The following is a 26,671-nucleotide window of genomic DNA, read 5'->3' as shown; positions in this document are numbered from 1 at the left end:
CAAAAAAACAAATCACATCAATAGGAGAATTTCACCCACAAAAACTGCATGCCATGCTAATTTATTGTAGTATTCTGCTCCAGGTGAGCCCCATGTGCATCAGGTTGCAATTTGAGAGTTGCTATTAGGAGACACTTTTATAATGTGATGTACGTATCAAATTCTGTATGATCACCTTTTAACTAGCATTAAAAAGTCTGCAAGGTCTGCAGTGGTATAAATGTTCCTAACCTTCTTTGTTTTCTGGCTTTAGAACTGGTAATAGAAAAGGACCAGATTTGTGAAGGAGAAAATCACATTGCTTTTATTTATTTTCTTTATTCATTTGAGATTTTTACACCATTTTAGCACCATTTTTCAGGTGTGAAATTTTGATACATGGCACCCGAGTTTTTTGTACATGGTCCTCATTTTTTAACGATATACATTTTAATAACAACAAAATAAAAGGGAATTTGTTTCTTATTTAAAATTCTGTTTTTTGTGATCTTAACAAAAAAAAACATTCTAAAGAAAGACTGAATGGAAAAAAAAATAGAAATCATCATATAAATCATAATGCATCATTGTGGAGAACAGCATAATAGTAGTCGTTTGGTATCCTTTGTACTATAGTATAATAGTGACAAAATGTAGAGCAGAAACTGGAATATACTGTAGCTCTATATGATAAACCGTCCTTGAGAAGCCCTCCACAAAGGCTCTTACAGAGACTGAAATGGTACTATTTTCTTGGAAGAAAATGGCTTGAAAGATCTCTTTGGATTACTAAATGTATTTATTTTTTTCTTTAGCTTTTACTGCGTAAAAATTGGTTAATGTGCTAACGGATGGAACTAGTCCACTGTAAAGTCCACTGTGATCATGTTCACTAAAGACCACAAGACTGACCCACGTGTGCTATAAATACAGTGTATTCTGGAAAACATTTACATTGAGATAGGAATTTAAAAATAATGTAATGTTTTATTATTTCCGACTGCTGACTTCATGCTCTAGATTTAAAACCTTAGGTCAAGCCTTTAAGAAAATCCTCCATGCGAGCCTGGCGTGCTCAGGTACCTCTTAGCACTGAGCACTTTTATTTGGAGAAGTTTTACGATAACAGATTAACAGTTCAAGATGATCTCCTGAGCCTGACGGATCTCTGAAATACATTGGAATGCTGTGTGCGGGTAGGGGAGCATCTGCTGGGGATTTTCTTTTGCACTATTATCCTTTGGTACACTATTAGACTTCAGACAAAGTTTGTGCTGCTTCACATATTTCCAGGAAGATCCGAGACCTCCTGAACAGAAGTAGCCGACAATGTGCTGTTTTAATTCAGATGTAAATTTGACCAGGGATTGAATGAAGCAAATCACTCTCTCCAAAGCTCAACTTCACTGACTCCTTTTCTCTCTCTTCCTTACAACCACACCCAAGTTCTGTTTTGCTTGTCTTTTGTGTTGGTGTTAATAAATAAGAGGCTGTACTGCTTTCTACTCGGAAGACACAGCTGCAGTGTGCTTATAAAAAAGGAATGGAGGTAGAGACTTAGAGATGCGGATCTGGATTTAGTATACACCATGGGTGACATTTTTCTGTGGGGCTTTTTCATGTGATGACAGCTTCAATTTCTGTTGCTGAAGTTCTTTGTACTACGAAGGCTTGATTCTTTAAAGCAGCAGGGATGTGATGCAGGTTTTACTTCACTCTTTCCTCTCCTTTTTTTTTTTAAATACAGAAGCTATTTTCTGACCACAGTAGGTAGCAGCAAACTCTCTCTCTCTCTATCTCTATGAGCACTGTTATCCTTTATCTTGAATTACAAAAAAAGAAATCCTGTCAATGGGATAGATTACTTGATTGTTTTCCATTTTAAATACTTGACTCTACATGCCGATGTAGGTTATACACTGAAGAGAGAGAGAGAGAAACAAAGTTTGGAGCAACATTGATTTTAGTCTAATGTTCTCATTTCTCAGCTGGCTGTTTTGACAGATAAGCTCTTAACATTTCACTTGAGAATGTGCAGCACCTTGATATTTTGGCCAGCATTGCAGTATGTAAGATAGAACACACATTTCATATTTGTATTTAAAAATATATACATAATTGAAGGTATATTATTTTTCATGCATAGAATCATTAGGGTTGACAAAAATGTTAACCTTGTTTTATTTTTTTCTCTGTTTTATTTCTTTATTGACTACAGGGCACGACTAGCAGAGCAGCTCATTCATCTGGATCTGAACCCTCTCAATCACATGCTGCCTCCCAGTCAAGAGAGTCCTTTGTGCCAAGCCATGGGAGTGCTTTCCATTTGCCTGATTCCCAGCATTCTTCAACACTTTATTATTCTAGCTGTACTTTGCCAGCACAGAGAGTAAGCTCTCCCTTGTCCATGCATCAAGTAGGCTCTCCAACCAAACTCCAGCGGGTGGGCTCTGCCTCGGAGAGCACAGGATATAGCACCATGCAGAGGGTCTCCTCACCAAAGCAGTCCCCTAGCCGGCTTGCCAAGTCCTACAGCACCAGTTCACCAATCAACATAGTTGTGTCATCTGCAGGTCTTTCTCCTTCATCTGTACGTGTGACCTCTCCACCAACCATCCAGTCCAATATATCCTCCTCACCTTTGCATCAGTTAAGCTCAACCATTGGCACATACGCAACACTGTCCCCTACCAAACGCCTAGTTCACACCTCGGATCAGTACAATAAGCATTCACAAGAACTGTATGCCAACGCCACCTTGCAGAGACCTGGCAGTCTAGCAGGTAAAGCAATTTATTCTATGTGCTTATATATACATTCAGGTTTATCGGCCCTCATAACATGAAGTACTGCAAGAGCAGCTCTCATGGAAGTTACGGTATTAAAGCTGCATTTGATAATAATGGGAGTTTTTTTTTACCACTTTTAAAAATGATCATGCAACAGAATACAGTTATGCTATGTTACACTTTACATATTGCTCTGGACCAAAAAAAAAGCTTTGCAGAATTTCCCCCCTTATTCTCTCTAATTTTCAGTAACAGTCCTAAAAAACCCACTTCACTTCATTAAGTTAGTTTTTTTCCTGTTCATAGCATTAAGGCAAGTCATTGTGAACTAGCAGTTTTCAGGATCCAATAATATGTGTTGGGAGGAACGGTGGTGTTATATGTGTTTTTGATGCTTGGTATTCATTTCTGTGTTCGTCTCAGTAAAATGAAATACTATAGGATATTTGTTTTCTGGGAGACAAACAAAATACAGCTTTAAAATTCACTCTGCTTTTGTTTTGAAGAACGTCATTTATTTGACCTACTATAGAAAAGAACAATTCATTAGTAATCAACATTTCCGATACATATACTTGAATTATAGAAAGGGGTTAATTTATCAAAGTTTCCCAGCTGCAAAACTGGGGCAAAATTGGAGCAATACAACTGCACCAGATTTATCAATGGGAAGGAATCCTATTGAAAAAAAGTGACATTTTTCTTGGGTTTTCCAGACAGGATATTTTGATAAATGACTGACGGAAACATGCAAGAGTATATAGAAAGCAACTCAGGGCTTAAATTACTGTTAATTGCCCATCACTCCAGCAAATCACTATATATTCCTCCCCTTGTACTATGTAATAAATCTTCTAGTCTTCATTGAAAATCGGTTTAGAAACCTTTTACTTTCTGTATTTCTCCAAACATTGTATGCTAATCATGCATATAACCAATATTATTTGTACTCCTTTAGCGCTTCTGAGGCTACTATATTTGAATGAATGCAAAACTTTTAGTCTCATTTATTGTTATAATTAGTGTGTATATATTTATAAGATGCCATCATATACTGTAGAGCAATATAATGGGGGATGGTTAACAATGATAACAAGTTAATACAATTACAACCCAGAATATTCCCACTATTATTAAAATGGTAATCCACACATTCTTGTTGCTTAGAGGTCTCCATTTGGTTTACCCCTCATGGCTGTAAGTATCACAAACACACTGCTTTGCACTGCTACAAGCAGACACTTCCAACACCACACGGGTTAAAGCTAATGCAATGCATGTTAAGTCAAGGGACTGAGATCTCTTGGAAATAGCTTGCTTGGTTTTAGTCACTAAGTCCCAGATCCACAAAGCTCTATTATTGAATGAAGGATGCTTAAGTGTGCGCATTGTTAAGTGCTGACCGGTATCTTCAAAGCTCACTAACGCAATGTTAAATGCTGTTTTCAGCTGTAACATAACAGGTTCTTGCTTTAGCTATAAAACACATTAGTACTAATGATATGAAAAAGACATATTCACTGACAACCCCTATCTACAGAGCTCTGTTATAGGTAAGGCAGGGAATTAACGATGAAAACAGAAAAATGTTGCGCTCAATGTGGTCTGTGCTAGAGAATAGTGACTTATATATAAATTAATAATACAACCTGATAGGTGAAGTTTTGTGCTGCTGATCAGTGGGAATGGTTCAAACACCAAGCTAGATAGAAACAAAAAAAGAACAGCGCAAAAAAACCATAGTGTAGTATATTTAAATAGTTTTATAAAAGATAAAGGTGAGTATTGCACGTACATCAAAAAGAAGGGTTAATAGCAAGACATGTTAGGGACATGTTACCACTCGGCAGGCATAACGGGATACAGGCACCGGGAATTGGATGTCCTCCCTCAAGATGCTGGTATCTGGATGCAGAGTATACAGCTCAGCTCGGTTCACAGCGTTGGGGAACCTTCCCGCGCCTTCACGGAGCTCACAGCAGTTGTTCTCAGGGGTGGATCACCGCGTCTCTTCCTGGTTAGTCCACGTTGGCGTGTGACGTCATCCGGCAGCGTCTCTCAGCCGGTCGCGTCTTTAGTACGTCACTCCTTGGCGATATGCAGTCGGGCAGTATACAGAGTCCCTTACAGGTCCCGCAATGAAACAAATGTCCCAATATAATGCCGCAATGGGGGTATATGTAAAGAATAAAGGAACGCGCCCTCTCCTACGCGTTTCGTACTTTCGTACTTCGTCAGGGAAGTACGAAAGTACGAAACGCGTAGGAGAGGGCGCGTTCCTTTATTCTTTACATATACCCCCATTGCGGCATTATATTGGGACATTTGTTTCATTGCGGGACCTGTAAGGGACTCTGTATACTGCCCGACTGCATATCGCCAAGGAGTGACGCACTAAAGACGCGACCGGCTGAGAGACGCTGCCGGATGACGTCACACACCAACGTGGACTAACCAGGAAGAGACGCGGTGATCCACCCCTGAGAACAACTGCTGTGAGCTCCGTGAAGGCGCGGGAAGGTTCCCCAACGCTGTGAACCGAGCTGAGCTGTATACTCTGCATCCAGATACCAGCATCTTGAGGGAGGACGTCCAATTCCCGGTGCCTGTATCCCGTTATGCCTGCCGAGTGGTAACATGTCCCTAACATGTCTTGCTATTAACCCTTCTTTTTGATGTACGTGCAATACTCACCTTTATCTTTTATAAAACTATTTAAATATACTACACTATGGTTTTTTTGCGCTGTTCTTTTTTTGTTTCTATCTAGCAGGGAATTAACGATGCATTACTTTGGTCTCACCTAAAGTGGCATTAGCTCCCTCCAGACCCTGAAATATGGGTTTTGGAGAAAGAGAGAGTTCTATTTTACTAGAGTCCCAAATGCTACATACATATATCCCCCCAATACACCTTCAAATGACACTTGGAGACACCTGTAGTTTATGCAAAGTATATTTAAATGACTCCTATTAGCATATATCTCAGGTATCGCAGGTGTGCTCCTTTTTGTGTACATGTGTAAGACAGGCATAGTGCGGATCATGTTAAACAAACACGAGCCAGTGCTAACCTAACACGTCGATAAACCTACAGTATTCAGGGCCGACGACAGGGGGGACAGCTGGGACAAGTGTGCTCCACACCTGCAGGCCTTTTCCTCTCTCTGTCCCACGCCGGGCCCTCTGATGTCAGTGCACGACTGACCTCTCTGATGTCGGCGTGCCAGAAGTAAGCTTGGCCCAGCTTCCGGTGTGTGGCGGCATGAGTGGAGGTTCGGTGCATGCTGAAGTCAGTGGGTCCCGACAAGGGACAGAGAAAGGAAAAGGCCTGCAGGTGGGGAGATGTGGGGCCCAGCGGCAACTGTTCTGTCTGGCAGTCGGACCTCTTGCAATCACTGCTGCCCCCCTGAAGTCACCACAACCCCCCCGTAGTCACCGCTCTCCCCCCTCCGCAGTCACCACCCCCCCCAAGCAGTCACAACACCCCCTCTGCAGTCGCCGCTCCCCCCCCCCAAGCAGTCACCGCCCCCCATGCAGTCACTGGCCCTTCTGCAGCTACCAGGCCCGGCCTGACCATTCCCAAGGTAAGTCTATCTTTTATATGTATTTGGGTGGGATTATTTTATATGTAATTGGGCTTTTTTATATGCATTGGGGTTTTCGCGTTTTTTTAGATGCCTTGGGGGGTTTTGAGGTCTTTTTTTTTTTTAGATGCATTAGGGTTTTTTTTTTTTTTTAAATATGTATTGGGGGGTTGGTATATATTTGGGGGGCTGGGGATTTTTTTTAGTATGTATTTAGAGGGTTGGCATACTGTATATTTGGGGGGTGGGGTGGGGATTCTTTTAATATGTTTTTGAGGGTTTTAAGTTTTTTGCATTGGGAAATACAAGTGAGGCGGGGGGCAGGGATTGCGAGATAGTGAGGTAATTGGGGGGAGAGAATAAGAGGTGAGACGGAGGGGATAGAAATACATGGGAAGAGGGAGGGAATAAAGTGGGCCCACGAGCTGTGAAATGGGGGGGGGGTGTCACAAAGTGTGAAATGGGGCTCTCAGCACTGCCGACGGGGGAGGAGGGTGAGGAGGGAGGGGTCAGAACTGTAGTCTTGGGCCCCGGGAAACCTGTCTGCGGCCCTGAACTTATTCTAATGAAATAACTAACGCCCATTATTTTTGCATATATTTAGCTTTGTAGATTGGCGTTAACCTCAGGGCATCATTCGTTACTGATTTTGATTAGTGCAAACCAATGGTTAAAGAGTGGCGCTAAAATCTAATTTCAAGTGACTTAATAAGTGCACATCAGTGATAATATAAAATATACAAAGTGAAAAAAGTGGAAAAAAACAGTGATATATGAAATAAATGCTGCTTCAACTGATTTTGATAACATGACGTTATGAGCCCTGTCTTAACGGAGCTTTACGGATCTGAGCCTAGTTGAAAATTAGACTCAAAAAAGGTTTCTCACAGTTTCCTAAAATCCTCTTAATCCTGCACATGGGAATTTATTGTCACATTTCCCAAAGCAAAATGATTATTTTTTTCTGGACAACGTCTAGACCCTTCCTTGAAACTGTTGCTGCTGTTGTTCTGGTTCATAGTTTGTTGTGGGTTGGTGCTTTAAACCAATTAGTATTAATCAATTCAGTTTATTAAAAGATTGTAACTGGTTACTAGGATGACTAAAATGGAAGAAACAAATAGGATCTTTTCCAAACCTTTTAAAACAAAACCTGTTGTGTGTTAAGTATACTTCTGAACACCTATAGTCTATACTGTATAAATGCATACACTGTAGCTTGGATTGATTAATTCATGTTCATTATTTTATTTTAAGTACTGTAGTAAGTGACCTTCCAATTAAACGTTAAACATACTGTACCTATTTTGATAGGAGAGGAGAAGTTAGACAAAATCAATGTGGGTGGGAAGATTATTGTCAAATTTTGGCGGAAAATGGGGACTTACAGTACAGTATCCGGTCAAAAATGTCTGAACAGGCAGAGTTTGGTGCTTGGGTAATAGTTTTAAATTGACAATAATGGGAAGAAGTTCTATGCATTAGAGCAGGGGTGGGCAACCTACTTTTCAATGTAGCCACAGGTGTGGCGAATTAGAAGTGAAAATAGCCACACCATGTAAAAATTGAGGTATTATGTTGCGCATGTGAAAACAAGTTTATAAATTCCCAGTACTATAGTGTGTGCGCGCGTGCCTGTGCCTCATGCTTTTTGTGTGTATGCTGTGAGCGAGTGAGATACTGTGTGTACAGTATGTGTGTTTGTATGTGTATATGTATATGTGTGTGTTATAAATACGTTTGAAATAAATAAATTAATAAGTTAATAAATTATTTATTAACATTGTACATGCGTACATACACACACACACACACACACATTTCAGCAGCGGTAGCAGCGCACAATCTTTCTTTTCCTCATCTTCCCCCGTCGGCTGGTTACATGCTCACTGCCGTGCGCACGCGCGGCACCATTATAGAAAGGCTGACTAACCTCAGCCAACTATAACTGCCGTGCGCGCGCACGGCGCAGCAAGCGCACGCACTATAGAACGGCCCTCAGACTGCAAACTCCCTCATCCTCTCACCCCCCATCATCCTCTCACGCCACCACCACTACCATCATCATCATCATCATCTCCTCACCACAATCATCATCATCTCATTTAATCCCCCCTCATCTACCCCAGCACCCTTTACTCTCCCAGCACCCTTTCCTCTCCCAGCAACCCTGTCCTGCCCCCAGCACCCTTGTCCTGCCCCCAGCACCCTTCTCCTGCCAGCACCCTTGTCCTGCCAGCACCCTTGTCCTCCCCCCAGCACCCTTGTCCTCCCCCCAGCACCCTTGTCCTGCCCCCAGCACCCGTGTCCTGCCCCCAGCACTCTTGTCCTGCCCCCAGCACCCTTGTCCTGCCCCCAGCACCCTTGTCCTGCCAGCACCCTTGTCCTCCCGCCAGCACCATTGTCCTCCCCCCAGCATCCTTGTCCTCCCCCCAGCACCCTTGTCCTCCCCCCAGCACCCTTGTCCTCCCCCCAGCACCCTTGTCCTCCCCCCAGCACCCTATGTCCTGCCCCCAGCACCCTTGTCCTGCCCCCAGCACCCTTGTCCTGCCCCCAGCACCATTGATCTCCCCCATCACCCTTGTCCTGCCCCCAGCACTCTTGTCCTCCCCCCAGCACCCTTGTCCTGCCCCCAGCACCGTTGTCCTGCCCCCAGCACCCTTGTCCTGCCCCCAGCACCCTTGATCTCCCCCAGCACCCTTGTCCTGCCCCCAGCACCCTTGATCTCCCCCAGCACCCTTGTCCTGCCCCCAGCACCCTTGTCTGGCCCCCAGCACCCTTGTCCGGCCCCCAGCACCCTTGTCCTCCCCCCAGCACCCTTGTCCTCCCCCCAGCACTCCTGTCCTGCCCCCAGTACCCTTGTACCCTGGTTTCTACACACACATATATATATCTATATATCTATATATCTATATATATATATATATAGATATATAGATATATAGATATATATATATCTATATATATATATATATATATCAGAAAAAAAGAAGAAAAGCGCCCGATCTTTGTGTATTAACGTAAATATAATATATATATATGTATGTATATGTATGTATATATATATGGCTCGACCCCGTTATAGTTCGATCCGCTACAACGCAGATCCGCTTATAACGCAGTATCAGCTTGGCTCCCGGTGTTTTTCCCAAAGCTTTATTGCTAACGGACGCACGCACGCACGCACGCACGCACATGCGCACACACACACACACACACACTGCACCCCCATCTAAATCTCCCATTGTGGGCCTCAAACACAAATTCATATACCCCCAAACCTTTGACCCGTGAGAGAGTAAATTCAGACCTGACAGCGCTGTAGGAATATGTCCTGACCTAATTTGTCACTCCTCCCAAGCTACAGACTGGCTTTCAGCCCGAGATCTGGAAGATGAGAACTTCTTTAATTTCAAATGTAATCAGTGTATATAAAATACTTATTAACGTTCTCCCATTAGTTAGTAGATTAATTGTGCCAGCTTCATCATCATCATCATCATCATATCACATTTGTGCATCTGCCGCCCATTGCTCCGTCATTAGTGTCATTTACCATACACAGTCAAGGTAAATTAGTTGTAAAGGTGTTGTGTTGCATTCTCTTAGGAAGACATGGTACATCCTAAATTGTTTAATTACTAGAAACCTTAACACACACACAGAGACTCACACAAACACACACACACTCACTCACTCATATACACACACACACAGACACACACTCACCTGTGGCCTCCTCCCCCGCGTGGGGGTGCAGCCGGGTTCCCTGATCGCGGTGGCCATTTTTTTAAATATAAACTATTCAATGCTTTATTGCTACCTACACATAGAGACAGACAGACCCCCCCCACACCCACCCCCGCGATGGCTGACCCGTGGTGTCGGATCCCCAGCACCCTGCCCGGGTAAGTCTGCGTGGGGGTGCCACCGGGTCCCCTGATTGCGGTGGCCATTTTTTTCCCCTGCGATCTTGGTAACGGGGTTCAGCTGAATATTATATAGAACTGTATGTGTCTCTTCTAACACACTTTTTTGGATACTTACCTGTGAGTGCTGTCTCTTTATTTGCTGTTCTGCTGAATGGTAAAGTATACTCTACATTTTTTATGGGACTAACACCTTGCCTTACGGATTTGTGTGTGTGTGTATGTATGTGTATATATATATAATATACTGTTTTTTTCTGTGTATCTTTATAGGACATGCACCGCACTGTTTTATTTAGTATTGGAGTGCCATCTGTTCCCCCTTTTCTCTCTCTCTCTCTCTCTCTCTCTCTCTCTCTCTCTCTCTCTCTCTCTCTCTCTCTCTCTCTCTCTCTCTCTCTCTCTCTCTGTATATATAAATATATATATATATATATATATATATATTGTATACAATATGGTGACCTCGCTCTAACCTGAAGTGGCTGATTTGTACTGTGTGCTGCCTGGGAAAGGCTTGAAGCAGAAAAAGTACACTGGTGTACTGGAGAAAAAAGAATTCCCTTACGTGGCGCACCACAGTAATTTAGTTTTATGACAGATTTTAAATACTTTATTTCTAATATATGTAAAAAATAATGGGCATCCCAATGCTGTGAGTGAAGTGAAATTAAATAGTGGTAAAATCTATCAAATCTACTGGTGAGACTCAACAACTATGACTCCTGAGGAAGCTGTAAAGCGAAACGCGTAGAGTCGGCATAGTAGGCGTGATTACGTTCCTCCAAGAGTGCTGCCTGTCCTCTGGCACGGTCCCGACGGCTCTGGAAGGGGCGTGACGCTCATCGGGAGCCCGATGAACAGAAGTGATAGACAGAAACTGGAGCAGTGGAGAAACGAACCAGCCACTCAACTAAAATACTTACGTGCCAATATACGTTTGACATTTTATACAAAGTTACACTATTGTGGTATTTATACAGTATTCTCACCGAGGATACATCACACTGGGATCAACAATACTATATATTGTATATCTGCGCACCCCAAAGCTTCGAACTAACCACAGGCTGAATAAATTAATGGATCGAGAAAGAGAGTCCCAAAATTATAAGTCAACTGACTGCCAAAGAGAGATGCCACGGAGTACAGTCAGAGTTGATGAGAACTCCACCAAGTTTGAGGTGCTGGAGAGTGATCATGCTGCGCCAGATGCAGATCGTCACACTAGTGACAGGGAAGATGAGATCGCAGGACACATGGAAGAACTTGTTGCCAAGCTGGTAGAAGAAGAGTTGCTGAAATGGAAAGATGAGTTTGAGCGAGAAGTCCTCCACTAAGCACATCATTATAAATCACTGGTTTGAAGAACTAAAGTGAGTACTTGAAGGGACACTGTTTACGAGCAAGGGCCACAAGGACTTTCTCATTGTTGTCCACTTCACCTATGCAGCCAGATGATTTGTTGCATAGTCTTTGAGGGGGAGGCATCCATCTCCCGCGCATTCAATGGTTGCTCGCGGTTGTCACGCAAATGTCATACTAAGGGGGCTATGCACTAAGCTCCGTGGTTTCACGCTGGTCTGAAAACAATTAGCCCGTTCGATAAAAAATGAAGCCGGCGGCACGATTCACTAAGGCCCTGAGCCCATTTTCAATCGGACGTGCCCAAAACTGGCTGATCGTGCATGCAAGGTTTTTTCCCTCTGCTAGCGCACTGAAACTTCCCGTACGCTAGCTGATAGGAAAAAAAGCCGCATGTAACATTTGCATTGAGATTTGCCATCTCCATGCAAGGCTGTTACAGGCGATCGTACACTAAATAAATACATTTTAATAATAGTGTACATGTGCAAGGGGTCTCCGGAGCTGAACCGCATTGGTTTCAGCCTCGGGGACCCCCTACTTCAGGAGATACAGGCCCCTTTATGGTGTGCCGGTATCCCCTGCACTTTAAAGCTCCCACGTCACGTGACCGGGATATTTACATTCTGCAGGGGATACCGGCACCCCAAAAAGGGTCCTGTATCTCCTGAAGTAGGGGGTCCCCGAGGCTGAAACCAATGCGGTTCAGCTCTGGAGACCCCCTACACATCTACACTAGTATTAAAAAACACATAACAATAAACAATAATTCCTTACCATAGCGGCGTAATGAAGCTGCTTTAATGTACATTTTAATAATATTGTGCGGGAGCAGAGGGTCCCCTGAGCTGAACCTCATTGATTTCTGCCTCAGAGACCCCCTGGTTCCCGAGTTACAGGCCCCGGAATGGGGCATCGGAGGCCAATGTCGCCGCCATCTTTATAGCGTCCAAGACGCGACGTGGACGCTATAAAGATGGCGGCGACACTGGCACCGATGCCCCAAACCGGGGCCTGTAACTCGGGAAGCAGGGTGTCCCTGAGGCAGAAATCAATGTGGTTCAGCTCAGGGGACCCCCTGCTCCCCGCACACTATTAATAAAAATACATTAAAGCAGCTTCATTACTTTAGCGGCTATCTGCTAAGGCAATGAAGGGGTTAAGGCACAATAGCATGTTTATTGGGGACAATTGCCCCCAATAAACATAGCAATATACAACACACATCCCCCCTGCCCCCTAACACATACAGTACAGTAATGGGCAAAAATACTATCCACATATGGATAATAATGCATTTGCCCATTTTAAATACATATAAATTACAATAAATACAGTAAATACATATTACACTTACCTTTTCCAGGCACCCACGATGAAGGCCATCTTCATCCTCATCTTCATCCTGCCCATGTCCCTCCGGTGCTGCAAAACATACTGTACACAAGAAGAAAAATAGTCTCTAACCCCTTAATCACCTTAGCGGTCATTAACCGCTACAGTCATTAAGGGGTTAACCCACCCTCACCCTCTAACCGGTATCTAAATAACCTGTATCTAAATACAAATTACATTATTCACACCAATGTATAAATACAGCTGCTAAATACATTAGACATACATGAAAAGAACATAAACATTAGCAAAACAATCAATTATTATTATTATCAATTATTATCCCTGTATGTCTATCCAGATAGATATACATAACATACAGGGGCAATAATAGAGCATAAAATACAGTGCATTTACATCCAAAAATCACATTGAATACACCAATTCAGTATCCGTGAATGTATGTATATCCATAGGTACATAGATACATTCATGGGCATGAAATGAGACTGGTGTGAATAATGTAATTTGTATTTAGTTACAGGTTATTTTTAATGTCTTATTTCTGGTAGTTAGATTAGAATGATGGTGGTTACTTTCCAATTAGAATTCTTTTGGCAATGGTTTGGCTTTAGGAATTGAATAGGGAATTGTATAATTGATGTGTATTGTATTGTAATTGGTTTAGGAAATGGATTAATTGATTGATGGTAAATGTATTTATGTTGCTTAGTTTCTATTTGATTTTCATGATGGCATTGGTGGTTAGGGGACATTGTTCATAGTGAATTTTATTGTTACATATATTTTGCATAGTGTTACATGATGCACAGATTAATTACATCATGTACACACTCAATGCAATTGTGTGACATTTCATATACATTTGTGTAGCTGCTGGTTTGTTGTTTTATTTTTACAAGTGCTGCTGGATTAATTGTAACATGCAATGTGGTGATTTTAAGATTAAGAATTCATGTTTTGATTTATGTATATTTTATGTGTTTCATTATGGCCAAATAATCTATTATCCATATCTGGATAATAGTTATTTTGCACATTATTGTACTGTATGTGTTGGGGGGGGGGGGAGTTGATGTATTTAATGTATAGGTCAGGTTTATTTTTTTACATACAGGGTTGGTTCCTTTTGGTCTGCTGGAGACCTCTAGAGACCACCAGGCTTTCCACGGGTAGCAGGCTGCCGGGTCCACGGGGGACACCTGCGGGGAAGAACCGGTGGGCCCACATCTGTGGGGGCACCGCGGACCCATAGGGACCATTCGTGGGTCCCCAGAGCCCCGTGGGAACCAACCTAGGCCCCTCAGACACCTGTGGGTCTGACCCGGGGCCCCCCAGACAGCCGCGGGCCTACCCATGGGGACCCCATTGTGGCCCACGGTGACCCGCAGAGACCACCTGGTGGACCCGTCAGGCCCACCGGGGACTCCCGTGGGCCTGGGGTATTAACCCTGTATGTAAAATAATAAATCATGTATTTATGGGGGGGCACAGGGGGTGGGTTATGTATTTAATAAATATAATGATGTTTATTGTGGGGCAGTGTATTGTTTTATTGTGGGTACTGGGGGTGGGGGAAGGAGGATTTGGCCCCAAGGGTATGTGAGTAGGCCTCCCGGCTGGGTTAGTGGGTTAGTGGGTGAGGGTGGTTAGGCCTCACGGGATGGGTAGTTGGGGGAGGGTATTTAGGCCTCCCGCCTGGGTTAGTGGGTGAGGGTGGCTTAACCCCTTAATGACTGCAGCGGTTAATGACCGCTAAGGTGATTAAGGGGTTAGGGGCTATTTTTCTTCTTGTGTACAGTATGTTTTGCAGCACCGGAGGGACATGGGCAGGATGAAGATGAGGATGAAGGATGGCCTTCATCGTGGGTGCCTGTAAAAGGTAAGTGTAATATGTATTTACTGTATTTATTGAAAGTTATATGTATTTAAAATGGGCAAATGCATTATTATCCATATGTGGATAATAGTAATTTTGCCCATTACTGTACTGTATGTGTTAGGGGGGTGTATTTAGTTATAAATATTGTTTATTATTTTATGAGGGGACTCCCGCGGGGACCCCGGGATGGCCACGGGTACCCCCGGACTCCCGCGGGGACCCCCGCACTCCTGCGGAGACCCCCGCTTGGTGACCCCCGCGGGGTCAGCCGGGGACACCCGCCGGCCTGTTGTATTGGTGTTGCGCATGCAAAAAGGTAAACAAATAATTTTTTCAAAGTCCTGCTTTTTTTATCACCTGCCTTTAGCTGGCAAGCTTTATTCAGCGCAACTTTCACGTACGATCAGTTTGCGTTGCTTAGTGAATCCCGCAGAAGGGCAGGATTCAGCGCAAACAGCTCATCATACGAGCAAAGTTGGACTTTGAAAAAATTTCAGCAAAAAGTCAGTTTTGGAGCGCAAAGTGCCTGTTTGCGCAGCTTAGTGCATAGCGCTCGGCGGAACTTCACTTTCTAAGAGCACTTTGTGCTCTTAAAACGACTTATCACTGCTTAGTGCATAGCCCCCATAGTGACAATTAAGTTTTAACGTTGGTTGCAATACTATCAGAAACGCTAGTATGCGCTATTGTGCTATTGTGTCTTCAAAATCTAGATGCAATGTAACCCATCCCTTATTCCCTGTTCATTTTCGTACGATCCGATATCATGTAATGGTATTGAAATTTATGAAATGGAGCATCTTCGATATACAACTGACTGCATCTCCTGAGTACCAGATAAGTGCCCCAATGGCGAAAAACTAAATTACCGATAAGGGAGATAAGGGAAAAGTAGAGGTATTAAACAAATTCTTTGCCTCTGTGTTTACCAGGGAAGAATCAATTTCAATTGTAGTGCCACAGAAGGTAGCCACAACCTCCATATTAATGAACATTGGTTAACTGAGGAAGAAGTTCATAGGCAGCTTGTGAAAATTAAAGTAAATAAGGTACCTGGCCCCGATGCCATACATCCAAGAGTTCAAGGAATTAAGTTCAGTAATAGCCAAACCATTACATTTAATATACAAGGACTCAATTTCCACAGGCTCAGTACCACAAGATTGGCGTAAAGCAGATGTGGTGCCTATATTTAAAAAGGGAACTAGATCACAACCGGGGAATTACAGACCTGTAAGCCTGACTTCAATAGTGGGGAAACTACTTGAAGGTTTAATACGGGATAATATTCAGGATTACCTAATGGAAAACACAATTATTAGTAATAATCAGCATGGATTTATGAAGGATAAATCATGCCAAACTAACCTTATTTGTTTCTTTGAGGAGGTTAGTATAGACCAGGGTAATGCAGTTGATGTGGTCTACTTAGATTTTGCAAAGGCTTTTAATACGGTTCCACACAAGAGGTTGGTGTACAAAATAAAGCAAATTGGACTCAGTAAAATATATGCACCTGGATTAAAAACTGGTTGAAGGACAGACACAGAGGGTTGTCATAAATGGAACTTTTTCAGGTTGGACTAAGGTCGTGAGTGGAGTACCTCAGGGATCGGTACTGGGACGAATACTTTTTAACTTGTTTATTAATGACCTTGAGGTTGGCATCGAGAGCAAAGTCTCCATCTTTGCTTTTGATACTAAATTGTGTAATGTAGTAGAATTATAGCAGGGTGTAATTTCTCTCCAGAAGGACTTGGAGAGACTGGAAACTTGGGCAGAGAAATGGCACATGAGGTTTAATACAGATAAATGTAAGGTTATGCATTTGGGAAGCAAGAATAAACAGGCTACTTACAAATTAAATGGGGATAAATTGGGGGAATCCTTGATGGAGAAGGATTTAAAAGGGCTTGTAGACAGCAGTCTTAGCAATAGTCCACAAAGTCATGCAGTAGCTGCAAAGGCAAACAAGATCTTATCTTGCATTAAACGGGCAATGGAAGGAAGGGAAGTAAACACAATTATGCCCCTTTATAAAGCATTAGTAAGACCACACCTTGAATATGGAGTACAATTTTGGGCACCACTCCTTGGAAAAGACATTATGGAACTCGAGAGAGTGCAGAGAAGAGCCACCAAATTAATAAAGGGGATGGACAATCTAACTTATGAGGAGAGGCTAGCTAAATTAGATTTATTTACATTAGAAAAGAGGTGTCTAAGAGAGGATATGATAACTATATACAAATATATTCGGGAACACTACAGGGAGCTTTCAAAATAACTATTCATCCCAAACGCAGTGCAAAGGACTCTGGGGCATCCCTTAAGGTTGGAGGAAAGGACAATTTCACCAGCAACAAAGGAAAGGGTTCTTTACAGTAAGCGCAGTTAAAATGTGTAATTCATTACCCATGGAGACTGTGTTGGAAGATACAATAGATTTTTTCAAAAAAAGGTTGGACATCTTTTTAGAAAGGAAAGGTATACAGGGATATAGCAAATAAGTAAACATGGGAAGAATGTTGATCCAGGGAATAATCCGATTGACAATACTTGGAGTCAGGAAGGAATTTATTTTTCCGCTTATGAGATATCATTGGATGATATGACACTGCGGTTTTTTGTTTGCCTTCCTCTGGATCAATAAGGAACTATAGATATAGGATAAAGTATCTGTTGTCTAAATTTAGCATAGGTTGAACATGATGACATATGCCTTTTTTCAACCTCATCTACTATGTAACTATGTAACTGGAAGGAGTGGAAATTACCTCGAGAAAATACTTTGTCCTAAGAAAAATTATGTAGGTTCAGAGGCAAATTGTTCAAAAGTTGAGGAGAAGCAATGAACTTCAGCACTAGCTTGAACAGGCTCAATTATCACTGCTCTTTGCCTCAAGATGAAAACAAAGAGACATAGATTCACAGGTGTCATCGGAAGCAAAATAACTATCCGACAGTGTGAAATACATCAAAGGCATTATAGGGGAAATTTGAGGACTTGATTGACTGGAAGTAAAAGAGAAAAAAAAAGGAACACTTCAATCCCAGGTCAACTGGGGACTATCTATTCCTCCACTGTCCTTTTTCCAACTATGTTTAAGTCTCGAGAGGGAGTGGAGTGACGGGCTTCGGCCATGAGTAGCCCTAACTACCCGCAAATGGAAGGAGTGTGCGATGGTGGATCCCCTGTCTGATAATGACACATGGGAAGCATGTATATAGAGGTTGAGCCCAGCATTGATCAGGTTAATCCCAGAGCAGGCTGTCTTAATTAGCTGGCTCATTAGAGAGATTTAAAAGGCTACAGCTCTCAATGCTACTGTCGCGGCCGAGTTTATTCTTACCTTTACCCGGTCTCGGCCGCGACAGTAACCGGGCGCGCGCCGGGGTGTTCCGTGCGCGCGCCGAAGCCTCGGAGGAGCGGTCCTCCGATCGGGGCTTCCCCCTCCCCTCTCCGGGTCCGCCTGGTCCCCCGGAACCCCCCACCGCCGTCCCCCACATCGCGGGACACCAGGGCTGGCTCGCATGGGGCGCAGGCACCCGATGAAGCATGACCGCGCATCGGTGACGCACGGCACACCGAGGGGATTTGGCTAGCAAGCCGGGAAATCTCCCGGCTTGCGGAACTAGCCAACTGATTATTAAACGTGTCGCCACTGTATACGTTGTCTGATCCAGGAAGGTATGCACCCTGGATCACTTCTTTTAGTCCATATGAGAGGCTCAACCTGATCCAAAACTTCAGTTCAGAGGAACAGAACGAGCCCTCTTGCCACTTCCCAGAGTTCCAGGAGAACAGTGAGCAAAAATGGCTAGTAGCCTCCTGGCTATCTAGCCTTATGTGGTGGGGACCACCACCCACCAAAGCTGGATACCCAAAACAGGATCACATAACACCCACAAAATCCCCCTGGAGGTCGTTGAAACATGACTCTCCAGGTCGCTCTCTTTCAGGAAAGATTGCGGTTATCCTCAATCTCCATGATATAATCCATGGGGGTGTCTCCGATCATCGAGACTCACCCTCAATGTTTTGTCACTCAATTCGGCACCAGCCGATGCTGCACACAAAAATTGCAGCTTCCCTGAGGTGAGGATTCTCCCTGAGAGTTCTCTACCAGCTCCCAGTACTCTGCTCCAGCATCCGATCATGCAGCACTGCAGATCCCTGCATTGGGTCTTCACGATCCTCTGCTGAACTTCACAAAGGGGCTATCACAAAGTTCCCAACCAGCTCTCTCTAGTCCATCAGGTCTGGCCTTGTTACATTAGCTGGAGTTCCCATTCAAAAAATGACAATACCAGGTGTAGCGTAACAAGTTGTGGGCTAATCACAGATGGGGAGGAGTCCAGTTTGGCTCTTAGCTGGTGGTGTATAACAATGCTCCAGATCCGAAATGCAAGTCCTCTCAGCTCAGCAGGTGGTTGACCCCTCCTCAATTCACAAACAAAGTGCATACACAAACAAACAGATAACAGGCCCATACAATTGGACAAGTACACAATCAATGCCCTTCCCTGGCAAACACTGCCTAATATCACCCGACGATTACAGCCCTTGTTCAAAGAAAGTGAATGACCACAACCTGACTAACAGAGCTATATCACTGTATAAAACATATATTAATTACATAGCAAAGATATCTTTGGGGCTGATCAGAGACATGACTGGCGGGAGATTTAAAAGTGCTTTGTGCTCAATAGCACTGATCTCAGCGGAGAAGCACGGGACGTGAAGCGGACAGGATAAGCCTTCTGATGCAGGCTCCTGTACCTAGTTTAGACTAGAGACTACCTCCCCCCCAGACCCCCAGTTGAATTTACCTAGATGAATTCAGAGTTGGTTACTCTATATAACCGAACTGCCTATTTTTCCCGTGGAACACGTGAGTCTAACATTCAAAGACTAACCTAAACTGTTTCAGATTGTTATACAATGTGCACTATTGTTGTCATATTTTTTCTATGTTCCCAGATGAAATTTGCACCCCTGTTATTTTCGCTAGTGGTTTGTTGAAATCTGATATTGAAATGTTCACTTAATTCTTATCTGTTTTTAGTTTGCTACGTGCTAGATTTTTAAATATTCTTACTGTCCTATAAATAATGACGTGATTGTTAGGTAATATTTAGTTGAGAATGTTATCTTCTTGTAAGATTTTCCAATGTTTTCAAAGGATTATATTATTTTTTTCTCCTCGTATTCATATTTGCTACCTTTTCTAGAGAGTCAGAGATCAGTCCTTCACTGTAATTTTTCTCCTTAAAATCTACCAACCAGTGCTTTTACTTAATTCTCAAAATGTACTTCCTTACTACAATTTCTATGTGCTCTATAGAAATGGGCATCTGGAATGTTGCATTTCATTTTGGATGGTGACTACTTTTTGCATCCAGGTAGCCATAACAATCTATATTTTTGCTTTGATTTTTTCTGGAGATTTATCCTTTACCTTCATGAAGTTGTTCAAAGTCTAAAAAGGCTATTTGATTTGCATGACCTTCATGAGTAAAAACAAGGCTGTGACGGGTTGGCCTTGTAGGTGAGGTCGATTTAGAAGTCCACAAAGAAATTATTTGCCAAAATAAAGAACTTTATTTCCAGGACTGCAAAAACAATTAATCAAGACACTTAGATAGGCAGTGCAGCACAAAACAAACAGTCTTTTAATGTCCTTATCTTGGTAAGGGTATGGGTCCCAGCTGTCTCCACACAATCTTTTGTTGAAGAAGAAAAGAAGCACAGGAGCGCACCAAGGTAAGCATGATTGTAAAATGTATTAAACAACAAAGCAATACAATAACTTACATGTAAGTAAGGGTAAGTGCATGTCCGAATCTACGAAATGTTCAACAGATCGGCATCATCATCAGTCAAACAGGGGGGCAGTTGCAGTTCCGTTCATGTGGAGGTCCCACGTGCTGGGACTCACTCTGTAGCACCTGCTGCAGGAATCGCCTCCGCATGTATGCGGGTAGTGGCATGGTATCCAGAGCTTGTGTGCTTCTTTTCTTGGTCATTTGGTTCACCGGCGGGGTCTTCCACTGGAGTCTGTTGCTTGGAGTGAGGGGAGACACTTCAAGTCATAGGAGCAGCAAGAGGAGGGAGAAGAATCAATTTCTGCAACACTAGGAAGCAAGAGCGCGGACTGAACTTTCTTTGACTGGTAATCTTTTGTTGAAGGCTGTGATATCCTGCTATTCCCAGGGTGCCCATCTGGGCAACTACTATCCTGTTTCCTTGCAGGCTTCTCTGTTATGCAGGGTTTGAGTCTCCGCTGTTCCCAGTTAAATCCCTCTGGGAACAAAAAACCTGGGTCCCTGCAGACTTGGAGCTTGGGGCTGTGTTTAAATTCCAGCCAGTCCGAGGCAATCCACCCTCCTCTCATGCTGGTTGAGGAACACTGACAGGCAGTAACTTCCTGCTCAATCAGGAGTTTATTTACAATACCATAACAGACCTGACAGCTACGGTGTGGTCTCCTTACCCTGGCAGAGGGAGGGAGTTAACCCCTTCACCTATACACAGGTCCAGATAATTTTGAATAATATTTGTGAAAAAAGAATTGACTATCTCGACCACACATCAAAATTATTATGAGGTCATCTATGAAGCGTTTGCAGAGGACAATAAATTGAATCAATTGATTATTCTTCCAAATCTCCATGTATTCTGAGAAGCCCATGCACAAATTTGCATATGAGGGGAAAAATTTAGTGCCCATTAAAGTCCCGCATTTTATACTAAAAACTGATCCTTCAAAATTAAAATAATTATGCGATAAAATGAATGATTCTATAATAAAAGAACATTGTTCAATCAGAAGATGCTCATGACTATCGCAAAAATATCTAGTGGCTTCAGCTCCTTTATTGTATATCTTTGATTACTTTGATTACTTCTAACAAATGCCTAGTGTCCTTTAAATAAGAGTTGGCTGTACCAACCATTGGCTGTAAAATGTGATCCACATATTCTGAAAAATTTGTCGTGAGCTAACCAATGGAAAAACCTATGATGGAACATTACAGGTATATAAGCCATGTTGATTAATATACTTTTTTTTTTGTTTTTACACTATATTGTTTGAGTCAGAGCTCTCATTATCGAGTCATGTAGTTACAGAAGGTGCCCCCTAAAGAAGGCTTTAGGAGAGTGTTTAGCTGCTAATCTAGTCTCCCATTTTAAGATATAGAAAAAGAGCTAAGAATAGGATTGCTGTTTTATACTGTATATGACAAACTATATGATATCAATTATATCACAGAAAGATATGTGGGCAACACTCCATGGTATGAAAACATATAAAGTGTATAAGAAGTATATCAGACTTTATAACCTAATATAAAAATAAAAAAGTAGTTGCTTGGAGGGATAGACACCCCCACAGTCGGTAAAATGTAATAATGCCAGAGAATAAATTGAGCCCTTAAGCACACAAAAGAGGCAATAAAAAGAACAATGAAAAAATGTAGTCTGTGAATGCTCATTTTACTGTAGTGCAAAAAAAATAAAAGAAAACAAACAGATATACAAAAAAATCCAAACCTCTTCACAGTGCAGATATTACATACCCCATAGTTCACAAGAATAACATAAGAGCAGCTATCGGTATAACAGAGAGACATGCCATGTTTGTGGCACATTCCTGCCCCTTCTCAGACCTTTGCAGAGAGTCCCGGCCCATAGTTGGTCGTTAAAAGTGGTCCGTATTCGCACCATAACGTGGAAAAACCATGTTACCAGAAGTCAAATTGGTTTTCAGGTTAAACATTCCACCAACCGGAATAAAGTGATGTCAGGGGCAAGCAGAAGATCCATAATGTATCACAGGTCTGGTAAACTGCCCCCCCCTAATTAAAGGGAGGAGAAATAACAAATAGACATCCCTAATATAAAGCAAACCTTCTGTATATTCATAAAAAGTCAAATCATAAAACAAAGCTGAATATCAATGCACACAGCCATCAAAGTACATTTGAGCACATATGTTTTACAATAGCCACAAAAAAAAGACCATCTTATACCATCAACAAATTATGAAAAAGGAATATGATTAATATTAAATATATTAAATATTAATATTAAAACTACTCATAGGATCCACATGAATCATAATATTATAAGGCCATGACACTGAAATGACCTATGAGCAGGAACTATCATGCCTAGTAAAAATGTTAGTACATTCCCTAGAAGCCAATTAAATAGAATATATGAATGTCAATATAATAAAACTAAAAATTTAAGTCAGATCTATCCCCAATTGGATGTGGATAGCCTATTATCTAGGGAAGTCGCTAATGGCTATAATAGCATTTGAAATACCCGCCAGTTGGTTTAAGATAATCTATATATAAAGCGAGAAAAAGATGTGGAGCAGAAACGTGTCAAATGGGCAAATGAAAGCCCTATCTAACCCAACTTAAGCCCACCTAGAGTCCAATGGAAGACACCCCAAATTGAAAGTACTGTACATGGACCATACAAAAAATAGAGAAATGTACAGTTGGTGGAATGCATTCCCTGGAACGCAATTTGACTATTTGTGAAGTTCCACTTTTCTGTGTTATGGCACAAATAGGAAGTGCTTATAAAGACCCTACTATTGACCAGGACTCCCTATAGAGCATTGAGAAAGTGCAGGAATATGCCCAAGCCGTCATCCATCTTTATATTATTCGGAAGCCAGGGATTCTTGCTTTTCTGGCGTGGCCTGGTCTCCCCTCTGGGCATCGCCCTCGGCCACCCTTGGTTCCTTCTTACCTCCGCTGCAGCGGGGAAACTGTTGGGCATGCGGGTGCCGCTGGAGTTGGCGGAGGACCCGCCGGCTAGGCGGTGGAAAGGGCGGTGTGGTGCAGGTGAGCGCACAGCAGTCAGGGAGACGACCGAGTTGCCGGAGGCTCCCTTTGCTGAGCACCGCCATCTTCTATGTGGGTGCGCATGCGCGAGATGGTGCGTATGCGCAGAAGCAATTTGTGGCGGCAATTACATAGGCGCGCATGCGCAGTGTAACTAGGATAGTGACGACCATGTTAGGAACAGGGGCTCTGTGGGTACTATAGCCCCCAGAAGGCACTGGGGCTGACAGACACGTGACACGATAGAGCCAATAGGGCTCCAGAATTCCCCTGCTGAGTAACATTGATACATTTGGTGCGCTTGCAGCAACGGCAGTCGGAGCTGGGACACAAAAGGGTAAAGGTGTAAGTGCAGGGTGTTTGTGGCCCCTGCTCTAGGCCAGAGGCCCCCTATTAGGCCCCAGCTAGGCCCTGATTCCCCTGAAGGTTGTGCCTGCTACAGGGACAGGCCCTTAGACAGGGACACTGCCCCATTATCTAATTAGTGTCAGGGACACCGCAAAGGACGCTGCGCAGCAGATGCGGCCTGTGGTCTGGGACCAGACCACCAACACATAAAGACACTGTTAAGGTGGGACCCTACAGCTTGATACCACCCCACGTGGAAGCGGACTCATCGCTGACGGTGACGGCGTGGGACCGGCAGCCCCTTATCTTCCATTGGCACCCCCGGGTATTGGAGTACACAGCAGGTATACCCAATCTACAAGTGCACCAACTTTAACACTGATTGTTGGCAGCGCTGTCGCACACAGTTGGGTGGGAGTCCCTACCTATTGTGGGCAGGACACTGGGACACTGGTGCCCCTGCACCCAAGTACTGTGGGAATACTGTGTGGGTATACCAATATACGTATTGTAAGGTGTTGTTGCATATTATATGTGTGTTCTAAGTCTGTGCTTAGTAAATACCGTTATACTATACTCTGGTGTGTGTTACTGGGTATATTGTCCTGTGACTGGGTTATCCAGTTGTCACCAGATAGATCAGGTACACCTAGGCTCCCAGTGGCGGAGTTTCAGGCTTCCTGTGAGCCACAGGTAAAGCACCACACACTCAGTAGCCGCCACATCTCCCATAGGGTCGGGGAAACTGCGATACATATGTTTCGATCCTTTTTACTTTTTGCATTTCATTAAATAATAAATTTATTTTTTTCATTGTTCTTTTTATTGCCTCTTTTGTGTGCTGGAGGACAAGATTTATTCTGTGGCATTATTACATTATGTCATTTGTTCTATTATATAAATTATATACAATGCCAAATGATATTTGAAATCACACATAATACCCTATGCTGAAACGTTGCCAAGACCTTTTGCTGAGCATAGCATGAATGAGGTCAAAATTTTGTTGAAATTTTCACGTCATAGCTGTGAAAAGGCAAAAACTTACATTTATGATATTTGTGTGATCCTGCAACAAAGACAAACATTTTCGTGCATTCATTTAAAAATATCAAGGAAGAGTCAACTGATGTTAAAGAGATCTTATATTCCAGCAGCGTTGGGGATTTGCCTCCCAATGTGCTAGAGTCGCTTATTATGTTAGACTTCTTACTGTAGGTCTGGCACTATTTTCATTTCTATTCATAGGAAATGTGTATGAGAAAATCATTAGTTTAGTACAGATATACAGTTCTGTGTGTTTAGTACAGATATGCAGTAAGAAGAAACTTGTGAGATATCGTGTGTGTATGCATATATGAAGCTACATCATATTGTTCTCTTAAAACATATCACAACTTGAACATATACATAGGACCAATATGGCTATGAGAAAATTGCAAAAATAATATTACTTAAATACATATGGTACATCTTGTTAGGAATAGAATGGAATTGTTAATTGGTATTTTCTGCATTTCTGTACTGTACTTAATACACATAACTCAGCCTCATCACAATTGTATGCATGACTATGGAATGTTAATTGCTGTTACAAGAAAGCACAATGGAAAATTAGGAATATTTTCAGGTGCAGTTAAATATGGTTCACTTGTAGTCTTTAGATACAGAGGTTTTTATACTGTTGACAATGTTTGGATTTTAATGTAATTTAACTACAGTACCTTGTTTTCACTGACTATTAAAAGTAGTAATTATGTTTGATATATAAATAAATTAGTGCAATATACATATAATATATTTTCAGACCTTGGGTTATGTGCCTGTACAATGCACAATGATTAATGTCTATATACTGTAACTAAAGACACAGGGATTTGATTATGCATTTTATAAAATCATAGTATTGCTTGTACTCAGCAGCTGTGATTAATTATTCTGTTAATACCATATTTACAAGATGTAGGAATATATTGTAACCTTACAGAAAATAGAAAATCTGCACTGCAGTGTGAGTTTTGCTACTGTGAATACTTAGAGCACTGCATACATGATGAACCTAAAATAGCTTATAAGCCTTGGTTCGACTGTTCCAAAACACTAATGGCAGTTAACGCAGGATTGGGGTGTGATAGTCAACATAAGCGCTTATTAAAAATCCTACCCAAATAATTATAAAGGAGTCTTAAGAGAGAGCAGTACAAGTGGTTCATAGAAGTCCAATTGCATACATCCAACATACTGTAGGATTGTGGGCTATAGTGTTAACAATATCCTGACCACTGTTAAGAAATTAGGATACGTTGTGGCTCCCCTTCACTTTTATTATCAACACTATTACTATTATTATTACCATTACCATGTATTTGTAAAGCGCCAACATATTGTGCCGCTGAGAAATGTAAATTACATAACAGAGTTACATACCAAATAAGGACAAAGAAGCACAAACAGATAATTTATCTGACCTCACTGCAGACTTGGTAATATATTTTATATAATGTATGTTGCTTAATTTTACCTTTTCGTCATTATGGTATTAGCAATACAAATATGGATTACTAAA

General features: G+C 42.4%; 1 protein-coding gene across 20 annotated transcripts in view; it reads left to right on the top strand.

Moving 5' to 3' along the window:
- The window catches only part of CTNND2 (catenin delta 2), a 1,535,845-nt gene that overhangs the window by 894,550 nt on the left and 614,624 nt on the right, over nt 1-26,671 (top strand). For all 20 annotated transcript variants that reach the window (XM_075586233.1, XM_075586237.1, XM_075586242.1 and 17 more), the window contains one exon: nt 2,198-2,762. In XM_075586233.1, coding sequence (XP_075442348.1) covers nt 2,198-2,762 — 565 coding nt within the window. The remainder of the gene's footprint in view (nt 1-2,197; nt 2,763-26,671) is intronic.

The sequence above is a fragment of the Ascaphus truei genome, chromosome 2, assembly GCF_040206685.1.
Source record: "Ascaphus truei isolate aAscTru1 chromosome 2, aAscTru1.hap1, whole genome shotgun sequence".
NCBI lineage: Eukaryota > Metazoa > Chordata > Amphibia > Anura > Ascaphidae > Ascaphus > Ascaphus truei.
Note: the sequence above shows the minus strand (reverse complement) of the source record. Positions and strands in the feature narration are given on the sequence as shown.